Here is a 13700-nt window from a genome sequence, read left to right as displayed (position 1 = left end):
TGATTGTGACTTATAGCTATCATAAGCCCAAGAAGGTTAACATGCAATTTAAAAGTGGATTGCTGAGCAAGATTGATGATGGTTTGGTTTAACTCTGCTAACTCAGTCAAGTTTATTTTATGGAAAATTTTCAGTTTAAGCTCTGGTACTTCTCGTAAAAAGTGGTTGAAATGTGTACCCAATGAGGTTTTACTAAAAAGCTTTCTGTATGCCATTAATGCCGAGAGGCGCATGTTGCAGAGAGTCACAAGTTTCACATTGTCAATGGCCAGATCCGCTCTCTCCATCACAAACCACAAGTTGTACAGGAGACGCCACATGACCATGCCCTGTCACCAGTTCACTCTCCTGCAGCACTTCTCCCTGCCCACCTCGCCGACTGACAATCCAATTGGGACTCACCAGTTGCCTCTGCAAATGTATGGGACCTGATGGATGGGAGGTGTCTGGGCAGAAAAAGCAAGGCAGGAAGCCAAAAAAGTAGCAGCCTATGGGTAAAGCCAAGGCCACGGCATGAGACCCCCAGTCACCTCTATGGTGACTGTGCTGTAGCGGTGTAGGGAGAGTAGCTTGGGCCACTGACTAGAGCGAGCATGAAACTCTCCAGCTGCTATCGCCTCCATGGGCCCGTTATATGACTGTTGATGTTACGAGCAGCGAAATGTTCTCTTGGTCTCCATACCAGAGGATTTACCCAAAAGATAGGATGGAGCAGGTGGGCGGCTCTACCTCAGCAACATCTCTGCTCCTCTCCCGGGATCATCATTTCACATTATTTAGTTCATTGTTAGACGTTCTACCAGATTACTGTGGGGAGCCTCAAAAGACATGAGATGCATCTGAGTCAAAAGAGCAGAAAAGAGTCCACAAAGATTGTAAAACTGCCCATAGGTAGTCCCAGTTAGCCTAGTCAAAAGTTTTCTCAGTGTTAACTTGTGTCTATACTTTCATAAGGACCTATGATGTATTCACTCTGCAAACGTGTATGGAAAAGATTCTGCAAACAAATATGTGCAATACAATTAGTGGTCTGGTAACCCAAGAGTAGATCCATTGTTTTCTTAACCCTCAAAAAGTTGGGTAAGAGCCTCAACTCAAGGTTTCTTGGGAAGATCCAACAGGGCTATGACTTTGTTGTCCACTGTAGATATATTTGAGCTTGCTAGGTTGAGGACGAAAGATCCAAAGTTTTGAGGGTAAACACAACGATGAATCTGCCAAGAGGTAGTTTTAATCTCATTGCATTTTCCAATGCTCTCTACACCCAGTACACATACCATTTGCCCAAATAGAGATTGCCCTTCTTACGAGCACCTTCCCTGCGAGGGAGTTGTAGCCAATTCCATAGACCCTGGTTATGGGGTGAGAAGGAACCATATGATAAAGCATGCCACAGAAGGGTGGGTGAGGGGGTTTATTCAAGTAGAATTGTTCTTGGAGCCTTAGAGACTGATGTGGTATAATTTTCTGACCTCAAGGACTTGTGTATCTGAAAGAGACTGTTAGTTATAGATTCCTTACCTCGGAATTACCCCCAGGCGTCAGACTGGATTTGGAGAATTTTATCTTAGCATTACCCCTGGGCGTCGGTAGGTGGCATCGGTCGACTCCACGTCCGGCGTCCTGGTCGCCGGGATTACGTTGCTGTGCCTTATTAGATGCCGCCCCTGCGCGCTGACGTCTGTTATTTCTTTTTCTGCGCCAGTCTAGCGCAGTTCCGGAGTGAGCTACTTCTTTAGTCACTTTTTGACTAAACTTTTTTCAACGTTTTGTCGACTTCTTTTTCAAGTCTTCAACTCCTGGTGTGTGAGGGATGTCCCATTGTCGGATATTCTTCAAACCTTGCGAGGCATGTCACAGGCTTATGTCAGTAACGGACCCGCACCATGTGTGTCTTTCGTGTCTGAAGCGCGGCCACGACCCGAAGTAGTGTTCCGACTTGCCGGGCCATAAATCCTAAGACTTTGCGGGAGTGGTCCCGACAGCTCTTGGAGGCCCGGCGGTCGGCTCTGCGTCGCTCCCGGTCTCGTTCGAGGGGAAGGTCTCGAGACCGTTCGCGGAGCTCTCAAACCTCGTCCCATTGAAAGTCTTCAAAGTCCTCAGGTAAGTCGAAGCACAAGAAGAAGGCGAAGAAGCACCTTCTCCCCGTTGGTTGGCTGACGCGACGCAGGATCCGGAGCATTGTCGCTCTAAGGCTCCGTCCCTGGCGCCTAATTCAGGGACGACTCCGCGCCTACTCCTGCTTTCGGGAGCCAGGGCATCCCCTGCCCAGCTTCATATATTTTACAAAGCCCTCAACTGCATCTTTAAGCAGTCCAACTCCTCCGGCGCGCCTTCGGGCCCCGTGGAGTGGGTTTGGGGCCCTGGGCCTTTGATGCTGGTGGCTCTGGCCCCAGCTCTGGAGGGCCTCTGTGGATCCAGGATTGGATCCGGATCGACACCGGTCGATCTTACCCGACCTTCCCCGGCGTCGGCCGTGCCCTCAGTCGACGCTGTCCCCATCCTCATCCTGAGATGGACCCCCAGACCGACGTCCACCAATGTCGAACCGGATGCCAGAGGGTACTTTTGTTCCCCTGGTGTTCCCTATCACCCAGATGGTGGTGATGAGGACTGGGAGGGGTCATTAGACCCTTTAGCAGACCAGCTTGAAGAGCCGGACTGGAGAGAGGACCTGGGTGACGCCAGTGGTCTGGACACTTCTCCAGACCTTGGCATGCTTTCACCCCCTACCATGACTCTTGAGGAGGGAGCGTCCTACGCTGTGGTGGTGCCACAGGCAGCCGAGGCCTTGAGCCTAGAGCTCCCTTCAGTGGCGATCAGGACTAATCTCCTGACAAAGGTGCTTCAGCCTGCAGCAACCTCCTCTGAACCCGTCCTGCCCATCAATGAAGCCCTTACTGACGTCCTTCTGGCCACCTGGTCCAAACTCAGCACAGAGGCTCCAGTGGAAAGGACGATTGCCCGCCGCCAACGCCCGGCCCCAGGCGACCCAGTTTTCCTCACCCAACACCCTTCTCCTGAGGGCACATTCCCTTCTGCTCCCCCAGACAGGGAATCCAAGAAGCTGGATCATCTTGGGATGCGCATGTTCTCTTCCTCTAGCTTGGCACAGCAGTATGTGAGTACCACGTGCCTCTTGGGCCGATACTCCCATACTATCTGGGATACGGTTGCAGAAGTGCTGCCTCATTGCCCGGCGGAGGCTCGAGCTGTTCTCTTCCAAGCGGTGGCAGACAGGAGAGATGCAGCAAAATTCACGATTCGATGTGGACTGGAAACCACTGACTTACTGGACAGAACGATGCCTACGTCAGTAGCCCTTCGACATTACTCCTGGTTGAGGACGTCCGGCTTTTCGGGGGATGTCCAGTCATCCTTGCTGGACATGTCCTTCGATGACCGTCGCCTTTTTGGTGACATGGAAGTCTCTGCGCTGGAGCACTTTAAGGATTCTCGAGCTATGGCCTGATCCTTGGATCTCGTTGCGTCTTCCCGCACATCACAGTAAGCCTCTTGCCCCTTTCCTGGCTACGGAAGAGGCACCCTGCCACGTTCTGTCCGTGCAAGCTGCCCTGCCTCTGCGTGGCCGCGGACGTGGGACCCAGTGACCTCGCAGGTCTGGGAGCCAGTGGGTAGGCCAGTCCACCCTATCCCCCCCTGCAGCAGCCTCCAAACCCTCCTAGTCCGATCCTCCGAGACCATCAACAGCCAGTGGGTTGCAGGATTCGCCATCACCTCCCCCACTGGCAATCCATCACATCGAACAGGTGGGTTGTGCAAATAGCCTGAAGGGGCTTCTCCCTCCCCTTTGAGCCTGCCCCTCCCTCCATGCCACCGTTTTTCGATCGCATGTCAGAGGATCATTTGGCGCTTCTCCGCCAGGAAGTTTCAGCCCTCTTGGCCAAGGGAGCTATCGAAAGGGTCCCTGCGTCAGATGTAGGTTGTAGATGCTATTCCCGCTACTTTAGGGTGCCCAAGAAGGACAAAGGCTTGCACCCTATCCTAGACCTCAGGGCCCTCAACTGCTTCCTCCGGAAGGAGAAGTTCAAAATGCTCATGTTCACTCAGGTCCTGTCTGCCCTCAACCCTGGAGACTGGATGGTGGCGTTGGACTTGCAGGACCGCTATGTACATATCCTCGTCCTGCCAGCCCACAGATGCTACCTACGATTCACGGTAGGCCACGAGTATTTTCAGTTCACCGTTCTCCCATTTGGCCTTCCCACTGCCCCTCGGGTGTTCACAAAAGTGATGGCGGTGGTCGCTGCTTATCTGCGCAGATCAGGGGTTCCAGTCTTCCCCTATCTTGACGACTGGCTGTTAAAGGCGGGCTCACCCCAGGCTGTCGTCTCCCACCTCCAGACAGCAGCGGACCTCCTGCACTCCCTGGGGTTCACTATAAACGTGCTCAAGTCACACCTGACTCCATCCTAGACGCTTCCTTTCAATGGAGCTGTACTGCACACTGCAGTTTTGGGCCTATCCTCCAGAGCAGCAGGATTTTCGGGCCTATGATACCGATGTTTCAGCCTCTATCCCAGATTTCGGTAAAGTGACCCTGAGGCTGCTGGTCCTCTTGGCCTCCTGCATCCTGCTGGTGGATAATGCCAGGTGGTATATGCGGGCTCTGCAGTGGTACCTGAAGTTCCAGTGGGCGCAGCATTAGGGTAATCTTTCAGACTAGGTCCAGATCTCGGTGGGAACTGCACAACAGCTGCAGTGGTGGTTAACGGACCAGGTTTAGGTCAGAAGCAGATCCCTCTCCCTTTCCCAACCAGAACTAACAGTGTTGACCGATGCGTCAGGGAGAGGCTGAGATCAAAGGAGTCTGGTCTCTGACGGAGTCCTGGCTCCATATCAACCTGTTGGAGCTCTGGACAATCCACCTGGCACTGAAGGAATTCCTTCCCTCCCTCAAGAGGAAAGTAGTGCAGGTGTTAACAGGCAACACCACCGCTTTGTGGGACAGCTACAAACAGGACGGGTGGGGTCCTGGACCCTATGTCAAGAGGCTCTTTGCTGGTTCAACACCTGACAGGCTCTCTGAACACCAGGGCGGACGAATTCAGCCGTTGGTGCCTGGTATATGACGAATGGCGTCTTCACTCGGAGGTGGTGCAATGTCTCTTTCAGGGGTGAGGAGAGCCTTGGTTAGATCTGTTTGCCACCAAAGATAAGGCGCAACGTCAGCAGTTTTGCACTTTGGAGTTTCCAAGGCGACACTTGCTTGCTGACTCTATTCGTCACAATCGGAACTGCGGCCTCCTGTACGCCTTTTTGCCAGTACTACTTCTGCCCCGAGTGCTGAAGAGGATCAAGCGCAACCAGGCCCAAGTCATTCTTGTGGCTCCGGACTGGGCATGAAGAGTCTGGTACCCCGAGCTCCTAAGCATGGTCATCGATATTCCAATAAGACTGCCCCTACGGGAGGATTCTCTGTCGCAGCAACAGGGGACGGTCCTCCAACGGAATCTGCCCAGCCTTCACCTCCTTCCATGAAGATTGAGTGGCGACAGTTGGCAGCTTTTGACCTTCCGCCCTAAGTCTGTAACGTCATTTTGGCAGCCAGGTGTCCCTCCACTAAGACTGTATACGCCTGTTGATGGAATAGCCTTGTGGCATGGTGCACAGCAAAGGCTGTGGATCCCCTCTTTGCCTCTCCTTCAGAGGTTCTCTAGTTCAGCCTTTCTTTGGCCCAGCAGGGCTCTGCTCTGGGCACTCTAAAAGGTCATCTTGCAGCTATTTCTGCTTTCCTTCGGGTACCAGATCCGCCCTCTTTATTCAAGTCCCCTATTGTAAACAGATTCTTTAAAGGCATTATTCATCTCTTACCTCCATCTCCTTTCATAATGCACCAGTGGAACTTATACCTTGTCTTAACTTACCTTATGTGTGCTCCTTTCGAGCCTCTTCACAACTGTCCTCTTAGGCTCCTCACGCTGAAGACTGCCTTTCTTGTCGCCATCACCTCTGCTCGTAGGGTGAGTGAGCTTCAAGCTCTTTCTTCTAGGCCTCCTTTCTTTTCTGTGCATCCAGACAAAGTTGTGCTTAGGAAGAGACCCTTGTTTCTAGCTAAAGTAGGTACACCATTTCACATAGGACAAACTATCACTCTGCCCACCTTTTTCTCACCTTCGCACCCTTCCAAGGAGAAGAGACTCCATCGCCTGAACCCAAAATGTGCGCTGTCCTTCTACCTTGAACGCACAAAAGATTGCCGGGTGGATGATCAACTCTTTGTTGGCTATGTGGGTGCCAAGAAAGGTCGGGCTGTCCAAAAGCGTACCATCTCTCGATGGGTTGTCCTTTGCATCAGAATCTGTTACGCTTTAGTGAAGCAGGAACCTCCAGTGGGGCTGCATGCTCATTCCACTAGGGCTACGGCAGCAACTACTGCATTGTCACGTGGAGTACCACTCCTTGACATCTGCCTGGCGTTCACCAGACATTACTGCATGGACATTCAAGTCCTGAGGGACAGCTATTTTGCCTCTTCTGTCCTCCAGGACTTTCTGGTGTGAACTTGGTTCGCGGACCCTCCTCCGGGGTTGGTATTGCTGGGGTATCTACTCTATGGTAAGGAATCTATAACTAACTGTCTCATTCCGATGAAAAAGTTTCTTACCTTTCGGTAACCATGTATCTGTAAGAGACATAGGTTAGTTATAGATTCCTTACCGCCCACCCATCCTCTCCGTGAATTGACTTCTAGGGATAGGGACTCCTTTACAGGACCCTAGTTGTAGCACACCAGTGGTCAGTGTCTTTCATGATTCTGCGCTTCTGGCATGGAAAGTCGTGTCAGAACTGACAGCAGCGCGCAGGGGTAGTGTCTAAGTAGGCACCACTACGTCATCCCGGCGACACCGATGACAGATGCGCAGTCGACTGACTTCACCTGACAACGCGCAGGGGTACTGCTAAGAAATAATTCTCCAGATCCAGTCTGACACCTGGGGGTAATACTAAGGTAAGGAATCTATATCTAGCCTATGTCTCGTACAGATACATCATTACCGAAAGTAAGTAACTGTTTCTTTGAGTTCAAGAATCACCATAATCTTGAGATGTCTCAATCTTTTCAACTCGAAAAGGGAAGTAATTTTGCAGGTGATCTGAAGCTATGGGTGAAGTTTGATGAGTGCTACTTTTTACAGGAGTCCGGTGCATATGCTGCAGAATGCCTTGGGTATGGTGCACAGGAGTCAGCACTGACTCACAGGTAGCAAGGACTGCATGCCATTGTGTAGTGGGGGAGAGGAAGCAAACTGTATAAAACAAAACCTTTGGTAGTTCTTCCTGGACGTGGCTGGCTGATTAACACTGTATAAAAATGAATGGCAAATTCCCATCAGGGCAGTAGCATTGATCAAAACCTGGTTGAATTTAAAGGCTACTGTGCAGAGGATTCTGACCCTCGCACTATTTGCTTAGCTTTGATGTGATGTATATTCTCCTCTGGTCTTGGCTACTATGCCTGTGTCTCCAGAGCACAAACTGCACCACACTGGGTGGGATTCGGAATGATTATGGCTAGGGAGCTGATGAGTTGTTCTCCTCTGAACTTGCTGCAGAGATAATATATATGACTGGTTTACTGTGTAAGAGGAAGTTTGCTACAATTTGATGAGGATGCTGAGAAGCCCTCTCTGGAGGTTAGACCAATTCATAATTCTTTGGTTGAGGCGAGGAGATGGTTAAAATGATCATGTTTCTCACGAAGAGAATTCACTGTTGTCCAAGCACCTTAGATTTCGTCTCAAAGAATAGCATGTTTGCCGGAGAACTGCTCGCTGATATAAGAACAAGAGGTTTTCTATACATCTCTGAAGTGTTTTACCTAGCTGAAGAAAAATATGTAGAATAACCATACAGTTCCCTTCCTTTTGCAAATGCAAAGCCAGGTAACAGACAAGCAGGATAGTTACTTAATAATTTGACTGTGACACAAGGATTGCCTATACAGTTATTTCAGTATGTCTGCAAAATGCCAAACAGACAACATTTTAATTATATTCTGCCCTGAATTTACTGATTAGGAAATAGGAGGAAACTTTAATATTTGAGGACTAGATGTGGTGTTAGACTCTACTTTCTATCCCACGCTCATCACTTTGTTCTGGAATATAGTTTGTTTGTACAGATAAAGTGTGTCCCAGAGTGTAAAGTGCCGGCAACATTACCTTCCTCAGTCGTGCATGAATGAATGATCAGTAGCTGCCTCCCCAAGGGGTCAGAGTCTGAAGAATAGGTACTGAAGCACACCTGGTATTCCGTTAGAATGGAGTGATAATGAGGCCTTTTTTGGAAAAAGCATAATTTTAGTCATGCAGCTACAGAATCCACGATATGGAATAATGTTATGTTTATAAAAAGGGCTTGGTACTCATGTCTAAGATTAAACCATACAATGTAAGGAGAAACAGTCTAGAAACATTGCCAACTCTAGAGCTTAAGTCAAAGATCTATCCAAGATCTATGCATTACTTTAAATCCAAAGTAAGTGTCAGATTAATCAAAATCTACAAGTATAATCTGTTGATTCACCAAATTCAGACAATATTTGTGGCAAACCTAAAGAAAACAAAATCTCAAATGGCGAGCTTTCTGCAGCAGAATAAAATGATAAAAAGCCATAGCTTCTCTAAGAGAAGTTTAATAAAGCACCTTCACAAGAGGGGCTTGTGTCTGTATTAACGCAAGGTGCACTGTTGGGCCCCTCATTGCTCTTCAAGACAATGATGGCACCTAAATCTCTTATTGTAAAGGAAGTAACAGGTGCCCTCGTTGGATACTGAGGAAAAAGTAAAACAAATTGTGTATCTTATATCTTATAGGTCTGTTTTAATCAACACTGATGCTAAACAGTATCAGAAAATATTACCCAGTAGGATAGTGTTTTCCTTCTCTTGTTGGTAGACTAGCTATTTTTATGTAGAACAGATAAACTGTAGATACATTTAGGAACATTGTATACATCATTAAAGTCCCAGTAATGGTAGCAATGCTGTAAAGGCTGTTGTGAGATGACTATGTGGAGGCAGTCATAGTCAAATTTAGGTTTGTTAAATCCTTTAGAAGTTGGCTATTTCCCTCCTGCCAACATCTGGCCAATAGAGTACTGGGAAAAGAATTCCTCACAGGTTTGAAACATCCGAGTTGCTATGCATGCGAGCGCCCCTGTATTTTTATTGTATTGTGCTTTGACATTGTTCCCTGCATTTCGTGTTCTGTGTCATTCCTCCCATTGTCCTGCTGCTGCATCCCCTGCGGCTCCGCCCCCCTCGCGCGCCCATTGGTGTATCGCTCCCCACCTCCCAGCTGCTCCTCCCTCCCACCTCCCCTTATTATCGGGGGCCGCTGCGCGGTGAAGAGAGCGACCCTTGACCCTGTTCTAGGCAGGTCGCTCCCCGCGCCACACAGCTCCACCTTCCTGTGCCCGTGTCCCTGACCCCGCTGCTGCCGCGAGTTCTTGGCCCCTCATTGGTATCTGTTCCACTTTTTCACCACTCGTTTATTTGTGACTGGTTTTGTTTTTCTCTCCACTGCTGTTCCGATATTGTGCACTGAATACCTGTATTTTTCTTGTATTGTGCTTTGGCATTATTCCCTGCATTTCGTGTTCTGAGTCCTCGTTCCTCCCGTTTTCGTGCCGCTGCGTCCCCGCCCCCTCGCGTGCCCATTGGTGTATCGCTCCCCGCTTCCCAGCTGCTCCTCCCTCCCACCTCCCCTTATTATGGCGGCCGTGCAGCGGAAGTGCCGATTGCGCACCAAAGCAAGCATCAAACGCCCGACACCACTACAACACTAGCACCCTCCATGCACTTAACGCCAGCCCCTCACACACCTGCTTCCAGGCCACCTTGAAGCGGACCCAAGGACCCTTCTCCTGCCGACTCTGCAGCTACAACAGCCTCCAAACTACCTCCACGCCCACCGGGGTAGGCCGCAACAGCCTCCGATACCTTCTACTCAACACCCGCTCCGCCTGAAAACATGCCATCTAACTCTGGGACCTACTCGACTCCACCTCCCTAGACGTCGCCTTCCTGATGGAGACCTGGATGAACCCCTCTTTGGCACCCGACATCGCCATAGCCATCCCTGACGGCTACAAGATCACCCGCAGGGACCGCACCAACGGAACAGGAGGAGGAATCGCCATCGTCCACAGAAACACCCTCAGAATCTCGACCAGCACCGACGACTCGCTTATCACCGCCGAATACCTGCACTTCCAGATCCACACCACCCTCAGAGGAACCCTCATCTACAGACTGCCCGGCCCCCCGCCCTTGCGTCCACGGACTACATCCTCCTCGGAGACCTGAACTTCCACCTCGAGAACACCAACGACTGCAACTCCACCACCCTGCTCGACACACCAACCTCGGACTCAAACAGCTCGTTGTGACTCCCACCCACTCCACCGGACACACATGCTCGACCCCATCTTCTCAGCCAGCAACCACATCACCTTCAGCCACACCACCGAACTCCACTGGACTGACCACCGCTGCGTCCAGTTCACCTTCGAGAAACCCAACACGCGCCACCACACACAACGGGCCCCCCACCGCAGCTGGGGAAAAGTCACCGAAGACCAGCTAGTCACCACCCTTGCCCGAAACCTACCAACAGACACTACGGACACCAACGCTGCCACCCTCAACCTCAGGCAATGGATCGACGACTGCGCCCTCGTCAGCAGCAGACTGGACTACGGCAACGCCCTCTACGCAGGAACCTCAGCCAAACTCCAGAAACGACTACAACGCATACAGAACGCCTCTGCATGCCTCATCCTCGACATCCCCCGCCACAGCCACATCACAGCCCACCCATTTGAAAAGTGCATGAGTTAAAATTGAACGATTCAAAGAATGCCAAAAGGGAGTTTGATAGTGACATGACCTTATTTGCTTATGGCATTCTAATGACATAAACCAACCGGGGAACGTCTCTGCCCTTACTGGATCAGAAACCAATAGGCAATTTTAGGCTTCACAATGGAAATCTGGGTAAATGGGAGCTGCATAATATTAGCTTGACTAAAGAAAAGATGACTTTTGTTCCCACTTATTAGAATGAGTTAAAGAGACTTTGGAGGCGGGCATAATAGATCCCTTGTCTTGGTTGGGAAGAATTGCAACACTTGAATTTACCATTTTGCCTTAGGTTCTGCATCATACCCAAGTGCACCCGGTCCTTAACGAACGAAAGTGTGTTCTCCAAGAGGAAGTGATGTAGTATGTGAACAAGCAGGCAGCAGAGAGTACCAGCACAGATTCTAACCAGACTTAAACCAGAGGGTGGAATTCCATACCCAGAACTCGCATAATATCACCAAGCTTCTCATCACTACATTTTGTCTGAATGGCTAAAAAAAAGAGGACCAGACATGAACTGATAGGGACTAGAGATGGGGCATAGAAACGGGCCTTGCAGGGTGCCCCCTGCTATACTAGAAGTGATTAGAGTATATATTTAGACCATGTTCTGCGTGGAGGTACTGTACTTTCGTACTTTATTTACTGTGCTTGCCTGCTGTACGCATTCTTGTCCTGTTTTATGTAGTTACTATTAGACCTTTTACCCTTGTTTTCCTTAAATATGATATAAAGGTTTTTCTAAGAATTGAAGTTCAGCAGCCTAGGCATGCGCTAATGATTTTAGTCGTGTGTTTTTTAACCCTACATTTGCTTTGGTCATCACGCATTGGACCCCTATTAAAGACTGACTTTTCTGTTTTATAGGAATTGCCACAAGAAGTGCATGAAATCTTGGGTATGAAAAACTGTAACAACATAACAAAGGATTTAGAACTACGTGAGAAAGAAAGTATTGATGCAAGAAGTTATCGAAATTCTGTGCACCAAAATGCCTCAGTGCCGTTAATTTCAGCCAATGGAAGGAGTGACGCAGCAGCATTTACCACGACTCGACTAACGAATTGACATGTCGTGTATCCCCATGAAGCTACTTTTCCTGAAACTAGAGACAATTTGATGCAGCACTTTGACCAGACAATAGAATTTGGAAATTTGATAAAAGAAGACGGATTGAAGATTTTGAATTTTGTAATATGTGCATAAATTATTTATCTACTGAAATGCTTTTCATTAAATCTATATAAAATATTGGGAACAATTGGTTTTCTTTGTAGTTATTTGTATTCGTTATTGTTTTCAATTTGATATGCTTTATTAAATCTTAGCAGCAAAGTGAAGGAAGGGGAGTGTCATTTAGTTTACACAGAATTCTACAAAAATGACAAACCCCATATTGTCCTCCCAGTTCTAAACTGCTCTTTTCATGAAGGCTGTATATGTTCTGCTTTACCGTTCACCTTGTAGTACTATTGTTCCCTATCTGATAGAGACTTCTAGCTGCAGATTCCTTACCTTTGAATTCCGCAGGCATCAGGCTGGATCTGGAAACTTTTGCGTGAGCAGTACCCCTAGGCGTACCATCGGGTGGCTCCATTCGGCTCTGCATGATGTCATCGATGATGCCGCGGTCATCAGTTCTTTTCTTTCCGTGCTAGTTTAGCACCGATCTGGGAAAGAGCTTCCCCTCTATCGCTTTTTAGGTCTCGGGACCATCCGGTCTGCCAAAGGCAGAACCGGTAGTCGAGAGATTTAATGTTTTGGAGAAGAGGGGCTTGAACCCGCCCCTCTTCTCCCCTGTTCTCCATTGGCTGGCCTCTTGAATGCTGGCCAGCCATTGGAGAAGAGGTCCTGTCACTCCGATCAGGCCCCGTCCTTTTCGGATCGGGGGGCGTGTTTTTTGCAGAAAGTCTAATTATCTCCTCCAGCCAATGGCAGGAGGAGATAACAGCAAAACACGCCCCCGAATCCGAAAAGGACGCAGCGTTTCTCTGAGGCATTTCTGCTCTGCCTCGGAGAAAGGCGGTGGTGTCTTCCGGTGCCCTCGGCTTGTTATTTTATTTTAGGAAATTGTTGGCTTGTCTGAATCGGAAGTGATCGCCAGGCACCCGCCTGGCTGGCTTGCTCACATGCCATCCAGGCCCCAGGAAATGAGGCATCGTGCCTCACCGCTGTGCGCCCTTCGCTGGGATTGTGTTCGTCCATTTCCCAGGGCTAATGGTGATCACCCCCTCCCCTCCACCCCCCACAAACGTGGAGGGCTACAAAGGAAATCTCAGGCAGGATTCCTGCTGTAGCCAGACACCTCGAGTTCCTGCCTTGAAGTAGTCCTTACCGTAAATGCAGTTTACCCCTTTCTCCCTCCCGCCGGCCACCCTGACAGGATCGACTGTCAATTTCCAGGGTAATTTACAGATTCGTTTAGTCATAACTGCTTTTAGCCCTGCGTTTCCTGCGGACCCGGAAGCCCGAATCCCCACTACCACAGATCATGTTTAGGTGCTTTCAATGTAGTGTGATCGCCAGGCACCCGCCTGGCTGGCTTGCTCACATGCCATCCAGGCCCCAGGAAATGAGGCATCGTGCCTCACCGCTGTGCGCCCTTCGCTGGGATTGTGTTTGTCGATTTCCCAGGGCTAATGGTGATCACCCCCTCCCCTCCACCCCCCACAAACGTGGAGGGCTACAAAGGAAATCTCAGGCAGGATTCCTGCTGTAGCCAGACACCTCGAGTTCCTGCCTTGAAGTAGTCCTTACCGTAAATGCAGTTTACCCCTTCCTCCCTCCCGCCGGCCACCCTGACAGGAT

The 13700-nt window shown here is 49.6% G+C and overlaps 1 protein-coding gene across 3 annotated transcripts in view; it reads left to right on the top strand.

The window, feature by feature from the left end:
* The window catches only part of TBC1D15 (TBC1 domain family member 15), a 611295-nt gene extending 599142 nt beyond the window's left edge, over positions 1-12153 (top strand). For all 3 annotated transcript variants that reach the window (XM_085653851.1, XM_085653849.1, XM_085653850.1), the window contains one exon: positions 11760-12153. In XM_085653851.1, the coding sequence (XP_085509977.1) occupies positions 11760-11960 (201 nt within the window). In that variant the 3' untranslated portion in view covers positions 11961-12153. The remainder of the gene's footprint in view (positions 1-11759) is intronic.
* Positions 12154-13700: the final 1547 nt, after the last annotated feature.

This window comes from Triturus cristatus, chromosome 4_1 (genome assembly GCF_964204655.1).
Source record: "Triturus cristatus chromosome 4_1, aTriCri1.1, whole genome shotgun sequence".
In the NCBI taxonomy this organism is placed as follows: Eukaryota; Metazoa; Chordata; class Amphibia; order Caudata; family Salamandridae; genus Triturus; species Triturus cristatus.
Note: the sequence above shows the minus strand (reverse complement) of the source record. Positions and strands in the feature narration are given on the sequence as shown.